Source organism: Oncorhynchus nerka, linkage group LG26 (assembly GCF_034236695.1).
Source record: "Oncorhynchus nerka isolate Pitt River linkage group LG26, Oner_Uvic_2.0, whole genome shotgun sequence".
In the NCBI taxonomy this organism is placed as follows: domain Eukaryota; kingdom Metazoa; phylum Chordata; class Actinopteri; order Salmoniformes; family Salmonidae; genus Oncorhynchus; species Oncorhynchus nerka.
This window is the reverse complement of record NC_088421.1, coordinates 44523305-44543766: the sequence shown is the minus strand read 5'-3', so window position 1 is coordinate 44543766 and position 20462 is coordinate 44523305. Positions and strand designations below refer to the sequence as shown.

The following is a 20462-nucleotide window of genomic DNA, read 5'->3' as shown; positions in this document are numbered from 1 at the left end:
TTCTGAAAAAACCTACACTCGATCCCTCCGATGTCAACAACTACAGACCAGTATCCCTTCTTTCTTTTCTCTCCAAAACTCTTGAACGTGCCGTCCTTGGCCAGCTCTCCCGCTATCTCTCTCAGAATGACCTTCTTGATCCAAATCAGTCAGGTTTCAAGACTAGTCATTCAACTGAGACTGCTCTTCTCTGTATCACGGAGGCGCTCCGCACTGCTAAAGCTAACTCTCTCTCCTCTGCTCTCATCCTTCTAGACCTATCGGCTGCCTTCGATACTGTGAACCATCAGATCCTCCTCTCCACCCTCTCCGAGTTGGGCATCTCCGGCGCGGCCCACGCTTGGATTGCGTCCTACCTGACAGGTCGCTCCTACCAGGTGGCGTGGCGAGAATCTGTCTCCTCACCACGCGCTCTCACCACTGGCGTCCCCAGGGCTCTGTTCTAGGCCCTCTCCTATTCTCGCTATACACCAAGTCACTTGGCTCTGTCATAACCTCACATGGTCTCTCCTATCATTGCTATGCAGACAACACACAATTAATCTTCTCCTTTCCCCCTTCTGATGACCAGGTGGCGAATCGCATCTCTGCATGTCTGGCAGACATATCAGTGTGGATGACGGATCACCACCTCAAGCTGAACCTCGGCAAGACGGAGCTGCTCTTCCTCCCAGGGAAGGACTGCCCGTTCCATGATCTCGCCATCACGGTTGACAACTCCATTGTGTCCTCCTCCCAGAGCGCTAAGAACCTTGGCGGGATCCTGGACAACACCCTGTCGTTCTCAACTAACATCAAGGCGGTGGCCCGTTCCTGTAGGTTCATGCTCTACAACATCCGCAGAGTACGACCCTGCCTCACACAGGAAGCGGCGCAGGTCCTAATCCAGGCACTTGTCATCTCCCGTCTGGATTACTGCAACTCGCTGTTGGCTGGGCTCCCTGCCTGTGCCATTAAACCCCTACAACTCATCCAGAACGCCGCAGCCCGTCTGGTGTTCAACCTTCCCAAGTTCTCTCACGTCACCCCGCTCCTCCGCTCTCTCCACTGGCTTCCAGTTGAAGCTCGCATCCGCTACAAGACCATGGTGCTTGCCGTTCATCCACCTCTGGCCTGCTCGCCCCCCTACCACTGAGGAAGTACAGTTCCCGCGCTGCCCAGTCAAAACTGTTCGCTGCTCTGGCCCCCCAATGGTGGAACAAACTCCCTCACGACGCCAGGACAGCGGAGTCAATCACCACCTTCCGGAGACACCTGAAACCCCACCTCTTTCAGGAATACCTAGGATAGGATAAAGTAATCCTTCTCACCCCCCTTAAAAGATTTAGATGCACTATTGTAAAGTGGCTGTTCCACTGGATGTCTTATTAAGGTGAACGCACCAATTTGTAAGTCGCTCTGGATAAGAGTGTCTGCTAAATGACTTAAATGTAAATGTAATGTAAATGTGTTTTATTTACCCGCCAACATAGAATATTCCGTTAGCCAATAGAACGGAGGGTATAGGTGTTTTATTTACCCGACAACATAGAATATTCCGTTAGCCAATAGAACGGAGGGTATAGGTGTTTTATATACCCGACAACATAGAATATTCCGTTAGCCAATAGAACGGAGGGTATAGGTGTTTTATTTACCCGACAACATAGAATATTACGTTAGCCAATAGAACGGAGGGTATAGGTGTTTTATTTACCCGACAACATAGAATATTCCGTTAGCCAATAGAACGGAGGGTTTAGGCGTAGTTTAGTCAGGATGCCGACTCTTCTGCCTCTTCTTGCGCCATCACTTCCTTTTTCGAGTTCCTGAGGGAATTAGGGCCTGGTCCGGAGTAAGAAGAACATCCAGAGCTGACAACTCGTTGAAGTAGAAAATTGTCATCCAAATTTTAGGTTAGTGATCACTGTTCAGATATCCAGAAGCTGTTTTCGGTCATAGGAAATGAAGACGGAGATATTATGTAAAACAAAAAGTTAAGATCAGCGGGGGAAGAAAAAAAAACCACACAAAATATCAGAATTGGTCTGGAGCCCATTAAAAGGCTTCACAGCAGCTCAGGCCTTTACATCTTCATGGCACAGGTACAAAGATGAGACCTCTGTCGATCTCTATGGCCTGTTCACATGTGTATCTGCCCTCTCATTGGCTAGACGGGTCCCACCTGATCTCGCCTCCTCCCGCCTGCCTTCCATCTTTGAAGACATGTATTTCCATTGTTAGAACGGTCACATGACTAAATAATAGACATTCTTGGCTTCCACCATATTAATGTACTGGGTGGGACTTCCAAATTCATTGGCTGATCCCTCCTCAATGTACTACTTCAAAATGGAGATTGCCTCAATGGCGCTGCCCCAAACACACAGATGCTATAATGGGAATTATAAACTAGGTGGTTTGAACCCTTAATGCTGATTGGCTGAAAGCTGTGGTAAATCAGACCGGGTATGACAAAATATGTATTTTTGCTGCTGTAATTACGTACCAGTTAATAATAGCAATTAGGCACCTCGGGGGTTTGTGTATATGGCAAATATACCACAGCCAATGGCTGCATCCAGCCATTCTGCATTGCATCATGATAAGAACAGCCCTTAGCCGTGGTATATTGGTCATGTACCACACCCCCTCGGGACTTATTGCTTAATAACTACTGCATACACTGAGTATACCAAACATTAGGAACACCTTCGTCATGTTGAGTTGGCCCTCAGACCAGCCTCAATTCGTTGGGGCATGGACTCTACAAGGTGTTGAAAGCGTTCCACAGGGATGCTGACTCCCATGGTGACTCCAATGCTTCCCACAGTTGTGTCCAAGTTGGCTGGATGTCCTTTGGGTGGTGGACCATTCTTGATACACACGGGAAACTGTTGAGCGTGAAAAATCCAGCAGCGTTGCAGTTCTTGACACCCTCTGGATGGAACACATGTGAAATCCATGTCTTAAAAATCCTCCTTTAACCAGGTCTCCTCCCCTTCCTCTTTAACCAGGTCTCCTCCCCTTCCTCTTTAACCAGGTCTCCTCCCCTTAATCTTTAACCAGGTCTCCTCCCCTTCATCTTTAACCTGGTCTCCTCCCCTTCATCTTTAACCAGGTCTCCTCCCCTTCATCTTTAACCAGGTCTCCTCCCCTTCATCTTTAACCAGGTCTCCTCCCCTTCATCTTTAACCAGGTCTCCTCCCCTTCATCTTTAACCAGGTCTCCTCCCCTTCATCTTTAACCAGGTCTCCTCCCCTTCATCTTTAACCAGGTCTCCTCCCCTTCATCTTTAACCAGGTCTCCTCCCCTTCATCTACACTGATTGCAGTGGATTTAACAGGTGACATTAATAAGGGATCATAGCTTTCACCTGGATTCACCTGGTCAGTCTATGTCATGAACAGAGCAGGTGTTCTTAAATGATTTGCATACTCAGTGCTTTCTCTATCATTATCTATGGTCAGGTGGGAAAAAAAGTTTGTCTTGATTGGCTCCTCTTGGGGAAAGGGAGGTCGGGTAACGCCCCTAGTTTAAATCTATGCAGCAGTAGCAGAGATACAGTATATAATGAGTTGTTGTCTCGGAGGCGGGAAGGCAGGTGACAAGCTATCTATCGATCTGCTTACTAAACCTATAGAAACACAGTGAATAACACTGTACTCTCCGTGGACAGACGTTGACGTGAGTAAAATCTCTGGCTCCGCCTCTTCCTTTCTAGTAGCTCTGCTGTGTTGTTATTCACGGAGAACTCAAACCAGTGGGCGGTGGTCACCTTAGGGCGGAGACAGACAAGGAAAAGCTATTCATTTACAGTAGTAACAGCTGGCAAAACATTGACCTCTCCTTGACCTCTCCTTGATCTCTCCTTGACCTCTCCTTGACGTCTCCTTGACCTCTCATTGATCTCTCCTTGACCTCTCCTTGACCTCTCCTTGACCTCTCCTTGATCTCTCCTTGACCTCTCCTTGATCTCTCCTTGACCTCTCCTTGACGTCTCCTTGACCTCTCAATGACCTCTCATTGACCTCTCCTTGACCTCTCCTTGACCCCTCCTTGATCTCTCCTTGACCTCTCATTGATCTCTCCTTGACCTCTCCTTGACCTCTCCTTGATCTCTCCTTGACCTCTCCTTGATTTCTCCTTGACCTCTCCTTGACGTCTCCTTGACCTCTCAATGATCTCTCATTGACCTCTCCTTGACCTCTCCTTGACCCCTCCTTGATCTCTCCTTGATCTCTCCTTGACCTCTCCTTGACCTCTCCTTGCCATCTTCTTGACCTCTCCTTGATCTCTCCTTGACCTCTCCTTGACCTCTCCTTGACCTCTCCTTGAGCGACCCTCAAGCACCTGCAGCAGCCTTTTGCTTCCACGTGTTACTTAGTATTCGGTATATTTATATTTACATTGAACTTTGTACCCTTTATAACAGTTCTGGAGTGTAGATTCACTGTAGCCATACTGCCATAGACACAATACCTTGTTGAGGTGTAGCACTCAGCCAGGGATGGACATTATGATTTATATAATAACATGTCTTACTACAATATTAGAAATATACACCAACACGTACCACTCGGGTGTGAGTTCATTTATCACATAGGAACCACAGGGGCGGCAGGGTAGCCTAGTGGTTAAAGCGTTGGACTAGTAACCGGAAGGTAGCAAGTTCAAATCCTTGAGCTGACAAGGTACAAATCTGTCGTTCTGCCCCTGAACAGGCAGTTAACCCACTGTTCCTAGGCCGTCATTGAAAATAAGAATTTGTTCTTAACTGACTTGCCTAGTTAAATAAAGGTTAAAAAAATAATAATATGAAAACTCAGTCCACCAGAATCTGTAGAAAGCATGTTTATTTTACTTAAAAAATATTGATTCATTGATTGAAACCCAGCACAAAGCAACATGATTTATTGTAAAACATCTTGAAGCTGCAGAAGTGTCTACTGTTCCAGTTGAAAATGAATACACATGATAACACATCTATCTGTGTAAAATAATGGGTAACTTGACAGTGGTGTGACTCTGTGTTGGGGTCAATTCCATTTCAATTCCAGTCAATTCAGAAAGTACACTGAAATTCCAATTCTCTTCAATGCTTTTCAATGAGGAATAAACAATAAAAAAATGGAATTGGAATTTGGTTTACTTTCCGAATTGACTGGAATTGAAATGGAATTGACCCCAACCCTGGTGTGACTAACTGCTTAATGTAGATGTTAATAACAACTGGTAGTGGTGAGTCCCATGGTCATCTGGAGTAATGCTGACCGCACAGATGGCAAGACACAGCCTATGGCTCTAGCATCCTCCATGAACTCAGTGCTGCCGGGAAAACAGAGAGAATAAGAAAAACCGGTGAATAAATGTCATGTAAACAGAGTAGAACAGCCTGAGTTTTACCCATAATGCTCTGGTCAACAGTAGTGCACTATGCTGTGTAATGATATGGGGGGAAAAGTTAGTGTTGGAACAAAGGCAAACACACTATCCAGGATACAATTCCACACTCCGCCCCCAGGGGGCTGAGCTAAGCCTTGATAAGCACATCAGGTGCAGCCAATGAAGGTGATTGGCAGTCTGGGAGAGAGAGAGGAGGACAGAAGCCTCTCAGTCGGATTTTATTTGTTTTTGTTGTGTTAGAAAACCTCTTTAGTTGGGCATATATTTTTGTAGTGTGGTTTCTGTACACATTTACTTTGTCACCATGAACATATGGATAATTTGCTTAGACTGACCGATCAAGAGGTCAAGATGGAGCTAGCCGTAATCTCGGTAAATTGCTGTCTCCTGGGTACATTCAACACCTGGCTGAATAAGCTGACTTCTCATATTTATACACACATCAACTCAGGTTACAGACCACGTAGCTAGGACCCCTAGACAAAATGAGTCAGGTTACAGACCATGTAGCTAGGACCCCTAGACAGAATGAGACAGGTTACAGACCATGTAGCTAGGACCCCTAGACAGAATGAGTCAGGTTACAGACCACGTAGCTAGGACCCTACACATAATGAGTCAGGTTACAGACCATGTAGCTAGGACCCTACACATAATGAGTCAGGTTACAGACCATGTAGCTAGGACCCCTAGACATAATGAGTCAGGTTACAGACCATGTAGCTAGGACCCCTAGACATAATGAGTCAGGTTACATGTAGCTAGGACCCCTAGACAGAATGAGTCAGGTTACATGTAGCTAGGACCCCTAGACATAATGAGTCAGGTTACATGTAGCTAGGACCCCTAGACATAATGAGTCAGGTTACAGACCATGTAGCTAGGACCCCTAGACATAATGAGTCAGGTTACAGACCATGTAGCTAGGACCCCTAGACAAAATGACTCAGGTTACAGACCATGTAGCTAGGACCCCTAGACAGAATGAGTCAGGTTACATGTAGCTAGGACCCCTAGACATAATGAGTCAGGTTACATGTAGCTAGGACCCCTAGACATAATGAGTCAGGTTACAGACCACGTAGCTAGGACCCCTAGACATAATGAGTCAGGTTACATGTAGCTAGGACCCCTAGACATAATGAGTCAGGTTACATGTAGCTAGGACCCCTAGACATAATGAGTCAGGTTACATGTAGCTAGGACCCCTAGACATAATGAGTCAGGTTACAGACCATGTAGCTAGGACCCCTAGACATAATGAGTCAGGTTACATGTAGCTAGGACCCCTAGACATAATGAGTCAGGTTACATGTAGCTAGGACCCCTAGACATAATGAGTCAGGTTACATGTAGCTAGGACCCCTAGACATAATGAGTCAGGTTACAGACCATGTAGCTAGGACCCCTAGACATAATGAGTCAGGTTACATGTAGCTAGGACCCCTAGACATAATGAGTCAGGTTACAGACCATGTAGCTAGGACCCCTAGACATAATGAGTCAGGTTACAGACCATGTAGCTAGGACCCCTAGACATAATGAGTCAGGTTACATGTAGCTAGGACCCCTAGACATAATGAGTCAGGTTACATGTAGCTAGGACCCCTCGACATAATGAGTCAGGTTACAGACCATGTAGCTAGGACCCCTAGACATAATGAGTCAGGTTACATGTAGCTAGGACCCCTAGACATAATGAGTCAGGTTACAGACCATGTAGCTAGGACCCCTAGACATAATGAGTCAGGTTACATGTAGCTAGGACCCCTAGACATAATGAGTCAGGTTACATGTAGCTAGGACCCCTAGACATAATGACTCAGGTTACAGACCATGTAGCTAGGACCCCTAGACATAATGAGTCAGGTTACATGTAGCTAGGACCCCTAGACATAATGAGTCAGGTTACATGTAGCTAGGACCCCTAGACATAATGAGTCAGGTTACAGACAATGTAGCTAGGACCCCTAGACATAATGAGTCAGGTTACAGACCATGTAGCTAGGACCCCTAGATATAATGAGTCAGGTTACAGACCATGTAGCTAGGACCCCTAGACATAATGAGTCAGGTTACATGTAGCTAGGACCCCTAGACATAATGAGTCAGGTTACAGACCATGTAGCTAGGACCCCTAGATATAATGAGTCAGGTTACAGACCATGTAGCTAGGACCGCTAGACATAATGAGTCAGATTACAGACCATGTAGCTAGGACCCCTAGACAGAATGAGTCAGGTTACAGACCATGTAGCTAGGACCCCTAGACATAATGAGTCAGGTTACATGTAGCTAGGACCCCTAGACATAATTTCGTAACACTATGGATGAGGATGCCATTTCAGACACACCCTGTGCCTTTGAATTGATCTCTGAGTAGAATACTGAATCCCCATTGGTTCCTGAGTCTCTGAATGTCATGTCATGTACACTACATTACCAAAAGTATGTGGACACCTGCTCGTCAAACATCTCATTCCAAAATCATGGGCATTAATATGGAGTTGGTCCCCCCTTGGCTGCTATAACAGCCTCCACTCTTCTGGGAAGGCTTTCCACTAGATGTTGGAACATTGCTGCAGGGACTTGCTTCCATTCAGCCACAAGAGCATTAGTGAGGTCAGGCACTGATGTTGGGCGATTAGGCCTGGCTTGATGGGATGAGGTCAGGGCTCTTTGAAGGCCAGTCAAGTTCTTCCACACCGATCTCAACAAACCATTGCTGTTTGGACCTGGCTTTGTGTACGGGGGGCATTTTCATGCTGAATCGGGAAGGGCCTTCCCCAAACTGTTGCCACAAAGTTGAAAGCACAGAATCGTATCCTGTAGCATTAAGATTTCCCTTCACTGGAACTAAAGGGCCTAGCCCGAATCATTTATTCCTCCTCCACCAAACTTCACAGTTGGCACTATGTATTGGGGCAGGTAGCGTTCTCCTGGCATCTGCCAAACCCAGATTCATCCGTCGAACTGCCAAATGGTGAAGCGTGAATCATCAGTCCAGAGAACGTGTTTCCACTGCTCCAGAGACCAATGGCTGCAAGCTTTACACCCCTCCAGCTGACGCTTGGCATTACGCACAGTGATCTTAGTCTTGTGTGCGGCTGCTCGGCCATGGAAACCCATCTCTTCACCATGGAAACCCATCTCTTCACCATGGAAACCCATTTCACGAAGCTCCCGACGAACTGTTCTTGTGTTGACGTTGCTTCCAGAGGTAGTTTGGAACTCGGTAGGGAGTGTTGCAACCGAGGACAGACGCGCTACATGCTTCAACACTCGGTGGTCCCGTTCTGTGAGCTTGTGTGGCCTACCACTTCCCAGCTGAGGCGTTGTTGCTCCTAGACGTTTCCACTTCACAATAACAGCACTTACAGTTGACCGGGGGCAGCTCTAGCAGGGCAGAAATTTGACAAACTGACTGTTGAAAAGGTGGCATCCTATGACGGTGCCACGTTGAAAGTCACTGAGCTCTTCAGTACGGGCCATTCTACTGCCAATGTTTGTCTATGGAGATAGCATGGCTGTGTGCTCAATTTTATACACCTGTCAGCAACGGGTGTACCTGAAATAGCCAAATCTACTCATTTGACGGGGTGTCCACATCCTTTTGTATATGTGGTGTATGTAGGCAGTACCTTGAAGTCCCAGAGGACCATAGCTCCGTCCAGACCCACACTGCTGTACTTGTCCACGTGGGCCTTAGTTCCTGACACGATACACAGCTGACTGGAGGGAGACACAGGAGCAGAAAGATTCAGTATACTCTACAAGCATTTCGCTACATCCGCAATAACATCTGCTAAACACGTGTATGTGACACACACAACACACACACACAACACACACACACACTCCCTCTCTCCTCACGTGATGCTGTTCTGGTGCAGGCAGCCCAGCTCGTTGCTCTCGTCGTCAGTAGCCTTCTTATCCAGATTGCGGAAGTGTTGCATGGCGGACATGCTGCCCCTAGAGGTCTGCTTGGGGATGTCCAGCTTCTTAACAAACTTCAGACTGCCTGGGCCCTTATAGGAGAACTGAAACGGACAGCAGTCATGGCCCTGAAACAGAGGGTTTAGACATTAGGTATGCAAGGTATGTATGATAGGGACATAGAGGGTTTAGACATTAGGTACGGGACATAGAGGGTTTAGACATTAGGTATGTAGGGTATGTATGATAGGAACATAGAGGGTTTAGACATGACGTATGCTAGGATATGTATGCTAGAAACAGAGGGTTTAGACATTAGGTATGCATGATAGGAACATAGAGGGTTTAGACATTAGGTATGCAGGGTATGTATGATAGGAACATAGAGGGTTTAGACATTAGGTATGCAGGGTATGTATGATAGGAACATAGAGGGTTTAGACATTAGGTATGCAGGGTATGTATGATAGGAACATAGAAGGTTTATACATTAGGTATGCATGATAGGAACATAGAAGGTTGTTTAGACATTAGGTATGCAGGGTATGTATGATAGGAACATAGAACATAGTATGCAGGGTATGCATGATAGGAACATAGAAGGTTGTTTAGACATTAGGTATGCAGGGTATGTATGCTAGAAACATAGAGGGTTTCGACATTAGGTATGCAGGGTATGCATGATAGGAACATAGAGGGTTTAGACATTAGGTATGCAGGGTATGTATGATAGGAACATAGAAGGTTTAGACATTAGGTATGCAAGGTATGTATGATAGGAACATAGAGGGTTTAGACATTAGGTATGCAGGGTATGTATGATAGGAACATAGAAGGTTTAGACATTAGGTATGCAAGGTATGTATGATAGGAACATAGAGGGTTTAGACATTAGGTATGCAGGGTATGCATGATAGGAACATAGAAGGTTTAGGCATTATGTATGTATGATAGGAACATAGAACATAGGAACATAGTATGCAGGGTATGCATGATAGGAACATAGAAGGTTTAGACATTAGGTATGCAGGGTATGTATGATAGGAACATAGAGGGTTTAGACATTAGGTATGCAAGGTATGTATGATAGGAACATAGAGGGTTTAGACATTAGGTATGCAGGGTATGTATGATAGGAACATAGAGGGTTTAGACATTAGGTATGCAGGGTATGTATGATAGGAACATAGAGGGTTTAGACATTAGGTATGCAGGGTATGTATGATAGGAACATAGAAGGTTTATACATTAGGTATGCATGATAGGAACATAGAAGGTTGTTTAGACATTAGGTATGCAGGGTATGTATGATAGGAACATAGAACATAGTATGCAGGGTATGCATGATAGGAACATAGAAGGTTGTTTAGACATTAGGTATGCAGGGTATGTATGCTAGAAACATAGAGGGTTTCGACATTAGGTATGCAGGGTATGCATGATAGGAACATAGAGGGTTTAGACATTAGGTATGCAGGGTATGTATGATAGGAACATAGAAGGTTTAGACATTAGGTATGCAAGGTATGTATGATAGGAACATAGAGGGTTTAGACATTAGGTATGCAGGGTATGTATGATAGGAACATAGAAGGTTTAGACATTAGGTATGCAAGGTATGTATGATAGGAACATAGAGGGTTTAGACATTAGGTATGCAGGGTATGCATGATAGGAACATAGAAGGTTTAGGCATTATGTATGTATGATAGGAACATAGAACATAGGAACATAGTATGCAGGGTATGCATGATAGGAACATAGAAGGTTTAGACATTAGGTATGCAGGGTATGTATGATAGGAATATAGAGGGTTTAGACATTAGGTATGCAAGGTATGTATGATAGGAACATAGAGGGTTTAGACATTAAGTATGCAAGGTATGTATGATAGGAACATAGAAGGTTTAGGCATTAGATATGTATGATAGGAACATAGAACATAGGAACATAGTATGCAGTATTGAGTCCCAAATGGAACCCTATTGCCTTTATATAATGCACTGCTTTTGACCAGGTCCGATAGGAGCAAACTGTAGGATACCAGGCCACAAGGGATCCTGTAAAGCCTATATATAGGGGACAGTGTTCCATCCGGGGCAGTGTATCACTGAACTCAATGAACTCCCACAGGTGGAAGTGGTTCGGTGAACTGGGCTCACATGTTGAGTAACCTTGCTATGGTTCTGGTCGGTCACAAATGTAGAGAGTGATGAGAGGTGTGTTTTCTTACCGCGGCAACCATCTCTGTGGGGCTCACATAGAGCACGCTCACTAGAGGGAGACGGTCCGTTGTCAGCTGAGTCACCCTGTCAATCGACACGAGGTCAGAGATCAAGAGTCATGGGGTCAATGACATGTTCCTCTCTTTGTGTGAATCTCTAAATGAAAGATTCCTCTCATCCCTTTCTCCTAGCCTCTTTCCTCAGAACATCAGAAGGACACAAGGTTCCTTTTCAAGGATCTCCTCCAAGGCTCTAATGGCTTCCCTTTTCCATTTTCAGGAGAGGAGGCGAGAGGACGACAGTAGTGGAGGAAAAGACTGAGAAGCATCCTTTCTGTCAGTGATAGCTATTCACTCTTTCCCCCTTCACTCTTCCCCCCTTCACTCTTTCACCCCTTCACTCTTTCACCCCTTCACTCTTTCCCCTTCACTCTTTCCCCCTTCACTCTTTCACCCCTTCACTCCTTCCCCCTTCACTCTTCCCCCCTTCACTCTTTCACCCCTTCACTCTTTCCCCCTTCACTCTTTCACCCCTTCACTCTTTCCCCCTTCACTCTTTCACCCCTTCACTCTTTCCCCCTTCACTCTTTCCCCCTTCACTCTTTCACCCCTTCACTCTTTCCCCCTTCACTCTTTCACCCCTTCACTCTTTCCCCCTTCACTCTTTCACTCACTCTTTCCCCCTTCACTCTTTCCCCCTTCACTCTTTCACCCCTTCACTCTTTCCCCCTTCACTCTTTCACTCACTCTTTCACCCCTTCACTCTTTCCCCCTTCACTCTTTCACCCCTTCACTCCTTCCCCCTTCACTCTTCCCCCTTCACTCTTTCACCCCTTCACTCTTTCCCCCTTCACTCTTTCACTCACTCTTTTTCCCCCTTCACTCTTTCACCCCTTCACTCTTTCCCCCTTCACTCTTTCCCCCTTCACTCTTTCCCCCTTCACTCTTTCCCCCTTCACTCTTTCACCCCTTCACTCTTTCCCCCTTCACTCTTTCACCCTTCACTCTTTCCCCTTCACTCTTTCACCCTTCCCTCTTTCACCCCTTCACTCTTTCCCCCTTCACTCTTTCACTCACTCTTTCACCCCTTCACTCTTTCCCCCTTCACTTTTTCCCCCTTCACTCTTTCCCCCTTCACTCTTTCCCCCTTCACTCTTTCCCCCTTCACTCTTCCCCCTTCACTATTTCACCCCTTCACTCTTTCCCCCTTCACTCTTCCCCCTTCACTCTTTCCCCCTTCACTCTTTCCCCCTTCACTCTTTCCCCCTTCACTCTTTCCCCCACTTTCACTTTTTCCCCCTTCACTTTTTCCCCCTTCACTCTTTCACTCACTCTTTCCCCTGGGTGGCGTCGGCCACACTGATGCTGCTGTTGTGAGCGACCCAGGCCAGGTGGTCTCCGCTGGGGGAGAAGGAGACACTGTGTACCCAACCTCCACAGTCCTTGGTCTCCAGCAGCATCTCCCCAAATGGCATCTTAGCCCCCCAAGCTGTCGGGCCTGGCTTGTCCTCGATTTCCTTGATGTAGGCAGAGAAGATCCTGCATGAAGAGTATTTGGGAATTGTCATGTTTGTATCACTATGAGCCGATCCGGCTCGCACAGCGTTACTTTAATACCTGATTATTTTGGATCCCAAAGAGAGAGAATTTTTAAATACTGTTACAGTATAAACAGACGGTATATACATTGGTATAAAACAATTAAACCACCATATTATGACTCACACCTAGAAGAAAGGGTTCCGAAAGGGTTCTTCCCTGTAGCAGAACCATTTTTGGTTCCACTTGACCCCTTTTGGGATCCATGTAGAATTTTCTGTGAAAAGGGTTCTACATGGAACCCTAACGGCTTTTCCAAACGGTTCTCCTATGGGGACAGCCCGAATCACCCTTTTAGGTTCTAGATAGCACCTTTTCTTTCTAAGATTGCATGGTAAAGAAACCTGTTGTGAGAAAACCCAAAACTATGGCAAAATTGTTTGCGAAATGACATCAGATTCAATTCAAAGGTGGTGCAGGGTTTATCAAGCAGAAGTGATGTACAGATGTAATTACATTGTCATAGTTTTGTAACAGCTCCTTGACCAAGCATTAGAAAATAAATAATCTGACCCGATAATTACCTAGCTAAAGGTTGAATAAATAAGAATCAGCAAAGCAATAGCATCAACAGCCTTAGAGACAGTTACTATCTGTTGGTTCTGACCTGCAGTGGAAGCCTTAGAGACAGTTACTATCTGTTGGTTCTGACCTGCAGTGGAAGCCTTAGAGACAGTTACTATCTGTTGGTTCGGACCTGCAGTGGAAGCCTTAGAGACAGTTACTATCTGTTGGTTCTGAACTGCAGTGGAAGCCTTAGAGACAGTTACTATCTGTTGGTTCTGACCTGCAGTGGAAGCCTTAGAGACAGTTACTATCTGTTGGTTCTGACCTGCAGTGGAAGCCTTAGAGACAGTTACTATCTGTTGGTTCTGACCTGCAGTGGAAGCCTTAGAGACAGTTACTATCTGTTGGTTCTGACCTGCAGTGGAAGCCTTAGAGACAGTTACTATCTGTTTGTTCTGACCTGCAGTGGAAGCCTTAGAGACAGTTACTATCTGTTGGTTCTGACCTGCAGTGGAAGCCTTAGAGACAGTTACTATCTGTTGGTTCTGACCTGCAGTGGAGGCCTTAGAGACAGTTACTATCTGTTGGTTCTGACCTGCAGTGGAAGCCTTAGAGACAGTTACTATCTGTTGGTTCGGACCTGCAGTGGAAGCCTTAGAGACAGTTACTATCTGTTGGTTCTGACCTGCAGTGGAAGCCTTAGAGACAGTTACTATCTGTTGGTTCTGACCTGCAGTGGCCTTAGAGACAGTTACTATCTGTTGGTTCTGACCTGCAGTGGAAGCCTTAGAGACAGTTACTATCTGTTGGTTCTGACCTGCAGTGGCCTTAGAGACACTTACTATCTGTTGGTTCTGACCTGCAGTGGAAGCCTTAGAGACAGTTACTATCTGTTGGTTCTGACCTGCAGTGGAAGCCTTAGAGACAGTTACTATCTGTTGGTTCTGACCTGCAGTGGAAGCCTTAGAGACAGTTACTATCTGTTGGTTCTGACCTCCAGTGGAAGCCTTAGAGACAGTTACTATCTGTTGGTTCTGACCTGCAGTGAAAGTCAGAGGATCCTGCAGCCAACAGGATGTTGTTGGGGTGCCAGTCCAGACACATCACCGTGGACCGGATGCTCTTCTTTATGTGCTTACTGAGCCACCTGCAGGGGCCAGAGGTCACAGAGGTCTCAAAGGTCAAAGGTTGCAATAGATTCATACTGGACAAATCTCAAGACACTACTGAGCCACAACAGGTTCAGAGGGGAAATGTCACAGTAGATTCTTTCTGGGAATATCTCAAATGGTGCCTCACTTCCAGCCTATAGTGTACTACTGTAGTAACAGTCACAATAACAGTATTAGTAAGAGGGTACAGTGAGTGAGTGAGTGAGTGAGTGAGTGAGTGAGTGAGTGAGTGAGTGAGTGAGTGAGTGAGTGAGTGAGTGAGTGAGTGAGTGAGTGAGTGAGTGTAGTAAGAGGGTGCAGTATTAGTAAGAGAGTACAGTATTAGTAAGAGGGTACAGTATTAGTAAGAGGGTACAGTATTAGTAAGAGGGTACAGTATTAGTAAGAGGGTACATTATTAGTAAGAGAGTACAGTGAGTGAGTGAGTGAGTGGAGTGAGTGATGAGTGAGTGAGTGAGTGAGTGAGTGAGTGAGTGAGTGAGTGAGTGAGTGAGTGAGTGAGTGAGTGAGTGAGTGGAGTGAGTGAGTGAGTGACCGACCGACCGTCCGACTGACTGAACGTGTTCCGTGTCTCTCACCAGTCGTTCTCCTTCTCGAAGTAGCAGACAGAGATGAGGCGAGCTCCGCTGCCCAGGGCAAACTTATTCTCCAGAGGGGACCACTTGACAAAAGTAGCAGCCCGGTTGATCCTCACCAACACCAGAGTGGGCTTCCACACCTTGTCCTTCAGGGTCCACACGTACGCATTACGGTCCGATGCACACGTCACGATGCGGTTCGAATCCGGAGCCCAGTCGATGCCTGGAAGGTTTTTAAGAGAAGGAGACATTGAAGAGAATGATGCAGTTGGAATCCCATAATGCCTTGTGATGCAACATGTTCAGGCTAGCACCGTGTGCGTGCGTGTGTGTGTGTGTGTGTGTGTGTGTGTGTGTGTGTGTGTGTGTGTGTGTGTGTGTGTGTGTGTGTGTGTGTGCGTGTGTGTTCAGTGGGTACCTGTGATTCGTCCACTGTGCTCAGTCAGCTCGTGGATCTTGGCCCACTCGTTCCCCTTCTTCTCATAGATGATCACCACACTGCTGTTGGGGCTGACAGCAATCTCTAGAGATAGACATCATTATGTCACTACAATATCTTGATTAACAACAACGAATACACAGCAATATCTGGAGAGAGGAGATACATCTTTACGTCACTACAATATCTTGATTAACAACAACGAATACACAGCAATATCTGGAGAGAGGAGAGACATCTTTACGTCACTACAATATCTTGATTAACAACAACGAATACACAGCAATATCTGGAGAGAGGAGATACATCTTTACGTCACTACAATATCTTGATTAACAACAACGAATACACAGCAATATCTGGAGAGAGGAGAGACATCTTTACGTCACTACAATATCTTGATTAACATGTAACTAATGTGTAATGGATAGAAACTTGCTGATTGACAGTGGCACACACACACACACACACACGCACACACACACGCAAGCGCACACACACACACGCACACACACACACACAGACACACACACACGCACGCACACACACACACGCAAGCGCACACACACACACGCACGCACACACACACACACGCACACACGCACACGCAGCACACACACAGACACACGCACGCACGCACGCACACACACACAGACACACACACACACACACACACACACAGACACACACAACATTGCATATTATGTGGAGGAGAGATGTCTATAATGCATTGACGCATCATATAGGACACGTACAGAAACATACAGTACATTGTATATGTTTACACAGCAAATTCTCCAGTGGTGAATCAACAGTGACAGTGTTCAGTTCAACACTGGGCCAGTGTGTATAAGTGTCCACGCTTTTCAGTGTTAAAGGAAATTAGCACTTTTAGTGTTATGCAACACCTCACATTTACCACCAGGAAGTGTATATAGTTTTCACCAATGGTGTTTGCAATGACACCTCATAGTATTTTTTTTAAACAATTACACTAATTAGGCCTAGTTTCACCGTAGTAAAAAGGTCTGAAACTCATGGTTTTACAGGCCACATCAGGCCTTGAAGTAGCGTAGGTAACTTTCCCCAAATTCCCAGATATCCTGGTTGAAGGATTTCAGATTTTTTAAATTATTTCCTCCCAGGAATCTTCCAACCGCGATTTCTGAAAAATCTGGAAATTATGGCAAGATTTTTGACCAGAATTTTGCAACCCTTACCTGCAAGTCACACTGCTGGTTTGCAAAGTGATTTGTAATTCCTATCAGAACCCAAACAGAATGATTGCCTGGGTCAGCAGCATTCTGAGGAGAGTATTTAATGTTTACAAAGGGAACAACCTTTTCACTAACGGGTACAAATCTAATTAACTGATTTGATTCGTTTTGAAAAAGGTTTTGTTTGTTTGTTTGTTATTTATCTTTGAGTAGCATAATATGAATGAATCAATCAGTGTACAAGCAAAAACAAAAGTTTAAAAAAATATAATTAAAAAAAAATCTACCTGCAGAAGAGCATGCTGGGAAATATGATAATAATGGCCGTGGTTTTGATGGGAACGTTATACTCTCCACAGAGTAAAACCAGAGAGGAAGAGGCAAAGCGAGAGATTTCACTCTCACCAAAATCTGTCCACGCGGGAATAAAGCGTTATTCAATGAGTTTCTGTGGGCTTAATGAGCAGACTGATAAGCAGACTTCCTGCCTTCCCACCTTTGGGACAATGGCTCCTATTGTTAGCCTCTAGGCATTATATAATGATCTCTGGTAAAACTGGCACAATCACACTCACAGTCAACACTGGTTATTAACTGGGGTTGTCTACACTAATAGAGTTAATTTAACACCTGAACCAACACTAGAAATATTACACTGAAAAACATCTACATTACATTACCCTCTTTCCACTGGGATTCTCTGCCTCTAACCCTATTACAGTGGCTGAGTCACTGGCTTACTGGGGCTCTCTCATGCCGTCCCTGGAGGGGGTGCGTCACCTGAGTGGGTTGAGTCACTGATGTGATCATCCTGTCTGGGTTGGCGCCCCCCCCTTGGGTTGTGCCGTGGCGGAGATCTTTGTGGGCTATACTCAGCCTTGTCTCAGGATGGTAAGTTGGTGGTTGAAGATATCCCTCTAGTGGTGTGGGGGCTGTGCTTTGGCAAAGTGGGTGGGGTTATATCCTTCCTGTTTGGCCCTGTCCGGGGGTGTCCTCGGATGGGGCCACAGTGTCTCCTGTCTCAGCCTCCAGTATTTATGCTGCAGTAGTTTATGTGTCGGGGGGCTAGGGTCAGTTTGTTATATCTGGAGTACTTCTCCTGTCCTATTCGGTGTCCTGTGTGAATTTAAGTGTGCTCTCTCTAATTCTCTCTTTCTCTCTTTCTTTCTCTCTCTCTACCTGACATGATGACTCCTTGCTGTCCCCAGTCCACCTGGCTGTGCTGCTGCTTCAGTTTAAACTGTTCTGCCTTATTATTATTGGACCATGCTGGTCATTTATGAACATTTGAACATCTTGGCCATGTTCTGTTATAATCTCCACCCGGCACAGCCAGAAGAGGACTGGCCACCCCACATAGCCTGGTTCCTCTTTAGGTTTCTTCCTAGGTTATGGCCTTTCTAGGGAGTTTTTCCTAGCCACCGTGCTTCTACACCTGCATTGCTTGCTGTTTGGGGTTTTAGGCTGGGTTTCTGTACAGCACTTTGAGATATCAGCTGATGTACGAAGGGCTATATAAATACATTTGATTTGATTTGATTAGGTAACACTGGCCAATTTACTGTGTAGCAATGGCATTTTGTTAACCTTGTCCTCAGGCTCTATTGTTACTGCATATAGACGTTGGAGAGAGGGAGATCCGGCTTGGGACCAGATTAGCATGTTTACCTACAAATTTCTCTCTACGTCAAAGATAACTTGTTTAATGTAGAGATACTGTAGATAAATCACAATGTTCATGTTCCATCTTTGTACTTTAACAGAATACTAAAAGGGTAGAGTTAGACTAGTAAAGGAGACAAAGAAGAAGAGTGAAGTCTAATGTGTCCCAAATGGCAACCCTATTCCCTACATAATGCTCTTTGGGTCCTGGTACAAAGTAGTGCACTATATAGGGAATAGGGTACCATTTGGGCCCACACTACAGTATGGAGCTCCTTACATCTCTGCTAACATTTCCTCTGTTGATAATCACATTCCCCAGATCTTCAGACAATTTTTAATGGACAGCAATTAGAGGAGGAAGAGGAAGTGCATCTGCAGACAGCAAACAACACGAGGGGTTTGCGTCTCAACGGGCTCCCTATTCGCTACATAGTGCACTACGTATGACTAGAACCCTATGGGCCCTGGTCAAATGGTAGTGCACTGTATAAGGAATTTGGGACGCTTCCGAGGAGCCAGCAGGCCAGCTAATGGAGGTATAGACCGGGAGAAAGTGAGGTGTGTGTGTGTGTGTGTGTGTGTGTGTGTGTGTTGAAATGCGGGCAGACTGGTTTAAGTATTACTGCAGGACTACTTACGTGTCCTGTCCTTATTCCAGGCATGACAGGAGAGAGGCTCCAACCCAAAGCTGTACAGAGACATGCTTCAACAAGGGGTCCACAGGGTTCTGGAATGTTGCTGGGAATGGAATGTCTTCTTCTTGTCAGGGATTGGTTGGAACTCTACTGTTGTAAAACCAGGAAGGGAGGGTTAAAAGTGAGAAAGATTGGGTTAGATAAAGTTAGATTGTAGGCCGAGGCTATACTCTAGGAGGCAAAGTTGCCCCCAAGCAACTCAACCCCAAGTGTATTTCAGAAACTGGTTGAATGTCTGAATTGTTTTTTTTAGTTGTATCGTTTAGGTAAATATTAAGTTGAGCGTCAACTTTTGTTGAGTTGAGCAACGAGTTGAGCAAGGAAACTAACTGTGGACGTTGGTTGTCAGTGTTGGCACATACTTTGTAAACACAAAATGGCTACCTTTCATCTTTACATGGTTGTTGTTGCCTGCTAGCTGTGTTGACATAGTGGGAAAAACCATTGCATTCAGATACAGTCAACCCAACAGTATATATTTTTTGTATAGGTAGAGATTTGTATCTTCCTTCCACTTGGTGGGAGACACTCAGAAGACCAGAAGGACTTTCTGATTGATCCTATATGCACAACAACATTAGACTGGTTCCATTGCAGACCCTTAATGTCCTGCTCTATGCCTCTCATACTGTCACTCCTACATTCTTGATGCCCTTGATACGTGGCATTACAAGACCTTTCTGCAATGCCTCCCAGTCCCAGTATCTGACAAGGAACTGAACTGAGAGTGCTTTCTTATCACACTTAATTAGCATAGAGATCAAACACACACAGACACAGATACAGACACAGACACAGACACAGACACACACTCAAACAGAAAAGACCACGCCATAGAAAACCATAAGAAACCCCAATGCAACTAAGAAACAAGGGAATGTCAACCAAAACCAGTCTCTCCCTCCTACCTCTCCTTCCTCCAGTGGACAGGAACGATAAGATGATGTGTGTGTGGTTGTAGCAGGGTTGTATTCGCGGACTCTGGGCAGTCGACACGAATGAAGCAGTGCAGCGCAGGACTGGAGAGGACACAAGAAGAGGAAGT

At 45.5% G+C, this 20462-nt stretch overlaps 1 protein-coding gene across 2 annotated transcripts; it reads right to left on the bottom strand.

The window, feature by feature from the left end:
* Positions 1 to 4820: 4820 nt before the first annotated feature.
* zgc:86896 (uncharacterized protein LOC415190 homolog) lies at positions 4821 to 20462 on the bottom strand. 2 transcript variants are annotated; one of them, XM_065010795.1, is made up of 10 exons: positions 20326 to 20462; positions 19361 to 19507; positions 15820 to 15924; positions 15402 to 15624; positions 14691 to 14798; positions 12878 to 13084; positions 11555 to 11630; positions 9259 to 9449; positions 9027 to 9117; positions 4821 to 5307 (listed from the first exon to the last, which is right to left on the bottom strand). In XM_065010795.1, the coding sequence occupies exons 2-10, from the start codon at positions 19422 to 19424 to the stop codon at positions 5302 to 5304; spliced, it is 1071 nt and encodes a 356-aa protein (XP_064866867.1). In that variant the 5' UTR covers positions 19425 to 19507; positions 20326 to 20462; the 3' UTR covers positions 4821 to 5301. The 2 variants fall into 2 exon arrangements, with proteins under 2 accessions (XP_064866867.1, XP_064866868.1); XM_065010796.1 differs by having other exon boundaries at positions 19361 to 19504.

Bases quoted from the DNA above. Each gene is read 5' to 3' on its own strand.
- zgc:86896 (XM_065010795.1), bottom strand. From the start codon at position 19,424: ATGTCTCTGTACAGCTTTGGGTTGGAGCCTCTCTCCTGTCATGCCTGG. The intron at 14,799-15,401 runs GTGAGAGACACG...TGGCCCCTGCAG, and splicing joins TTCGAGAAGGAGAACGACTG to GTGGCTCAGTAAGCACATAA. The intron at 9,118-9,258 runs GTGAGGAGAGAG...GTCTCCCTCCAG, and splicing joins CTGCACCAGAACAGCATCAC to TCAGCTGTGTATCGTGTCAG.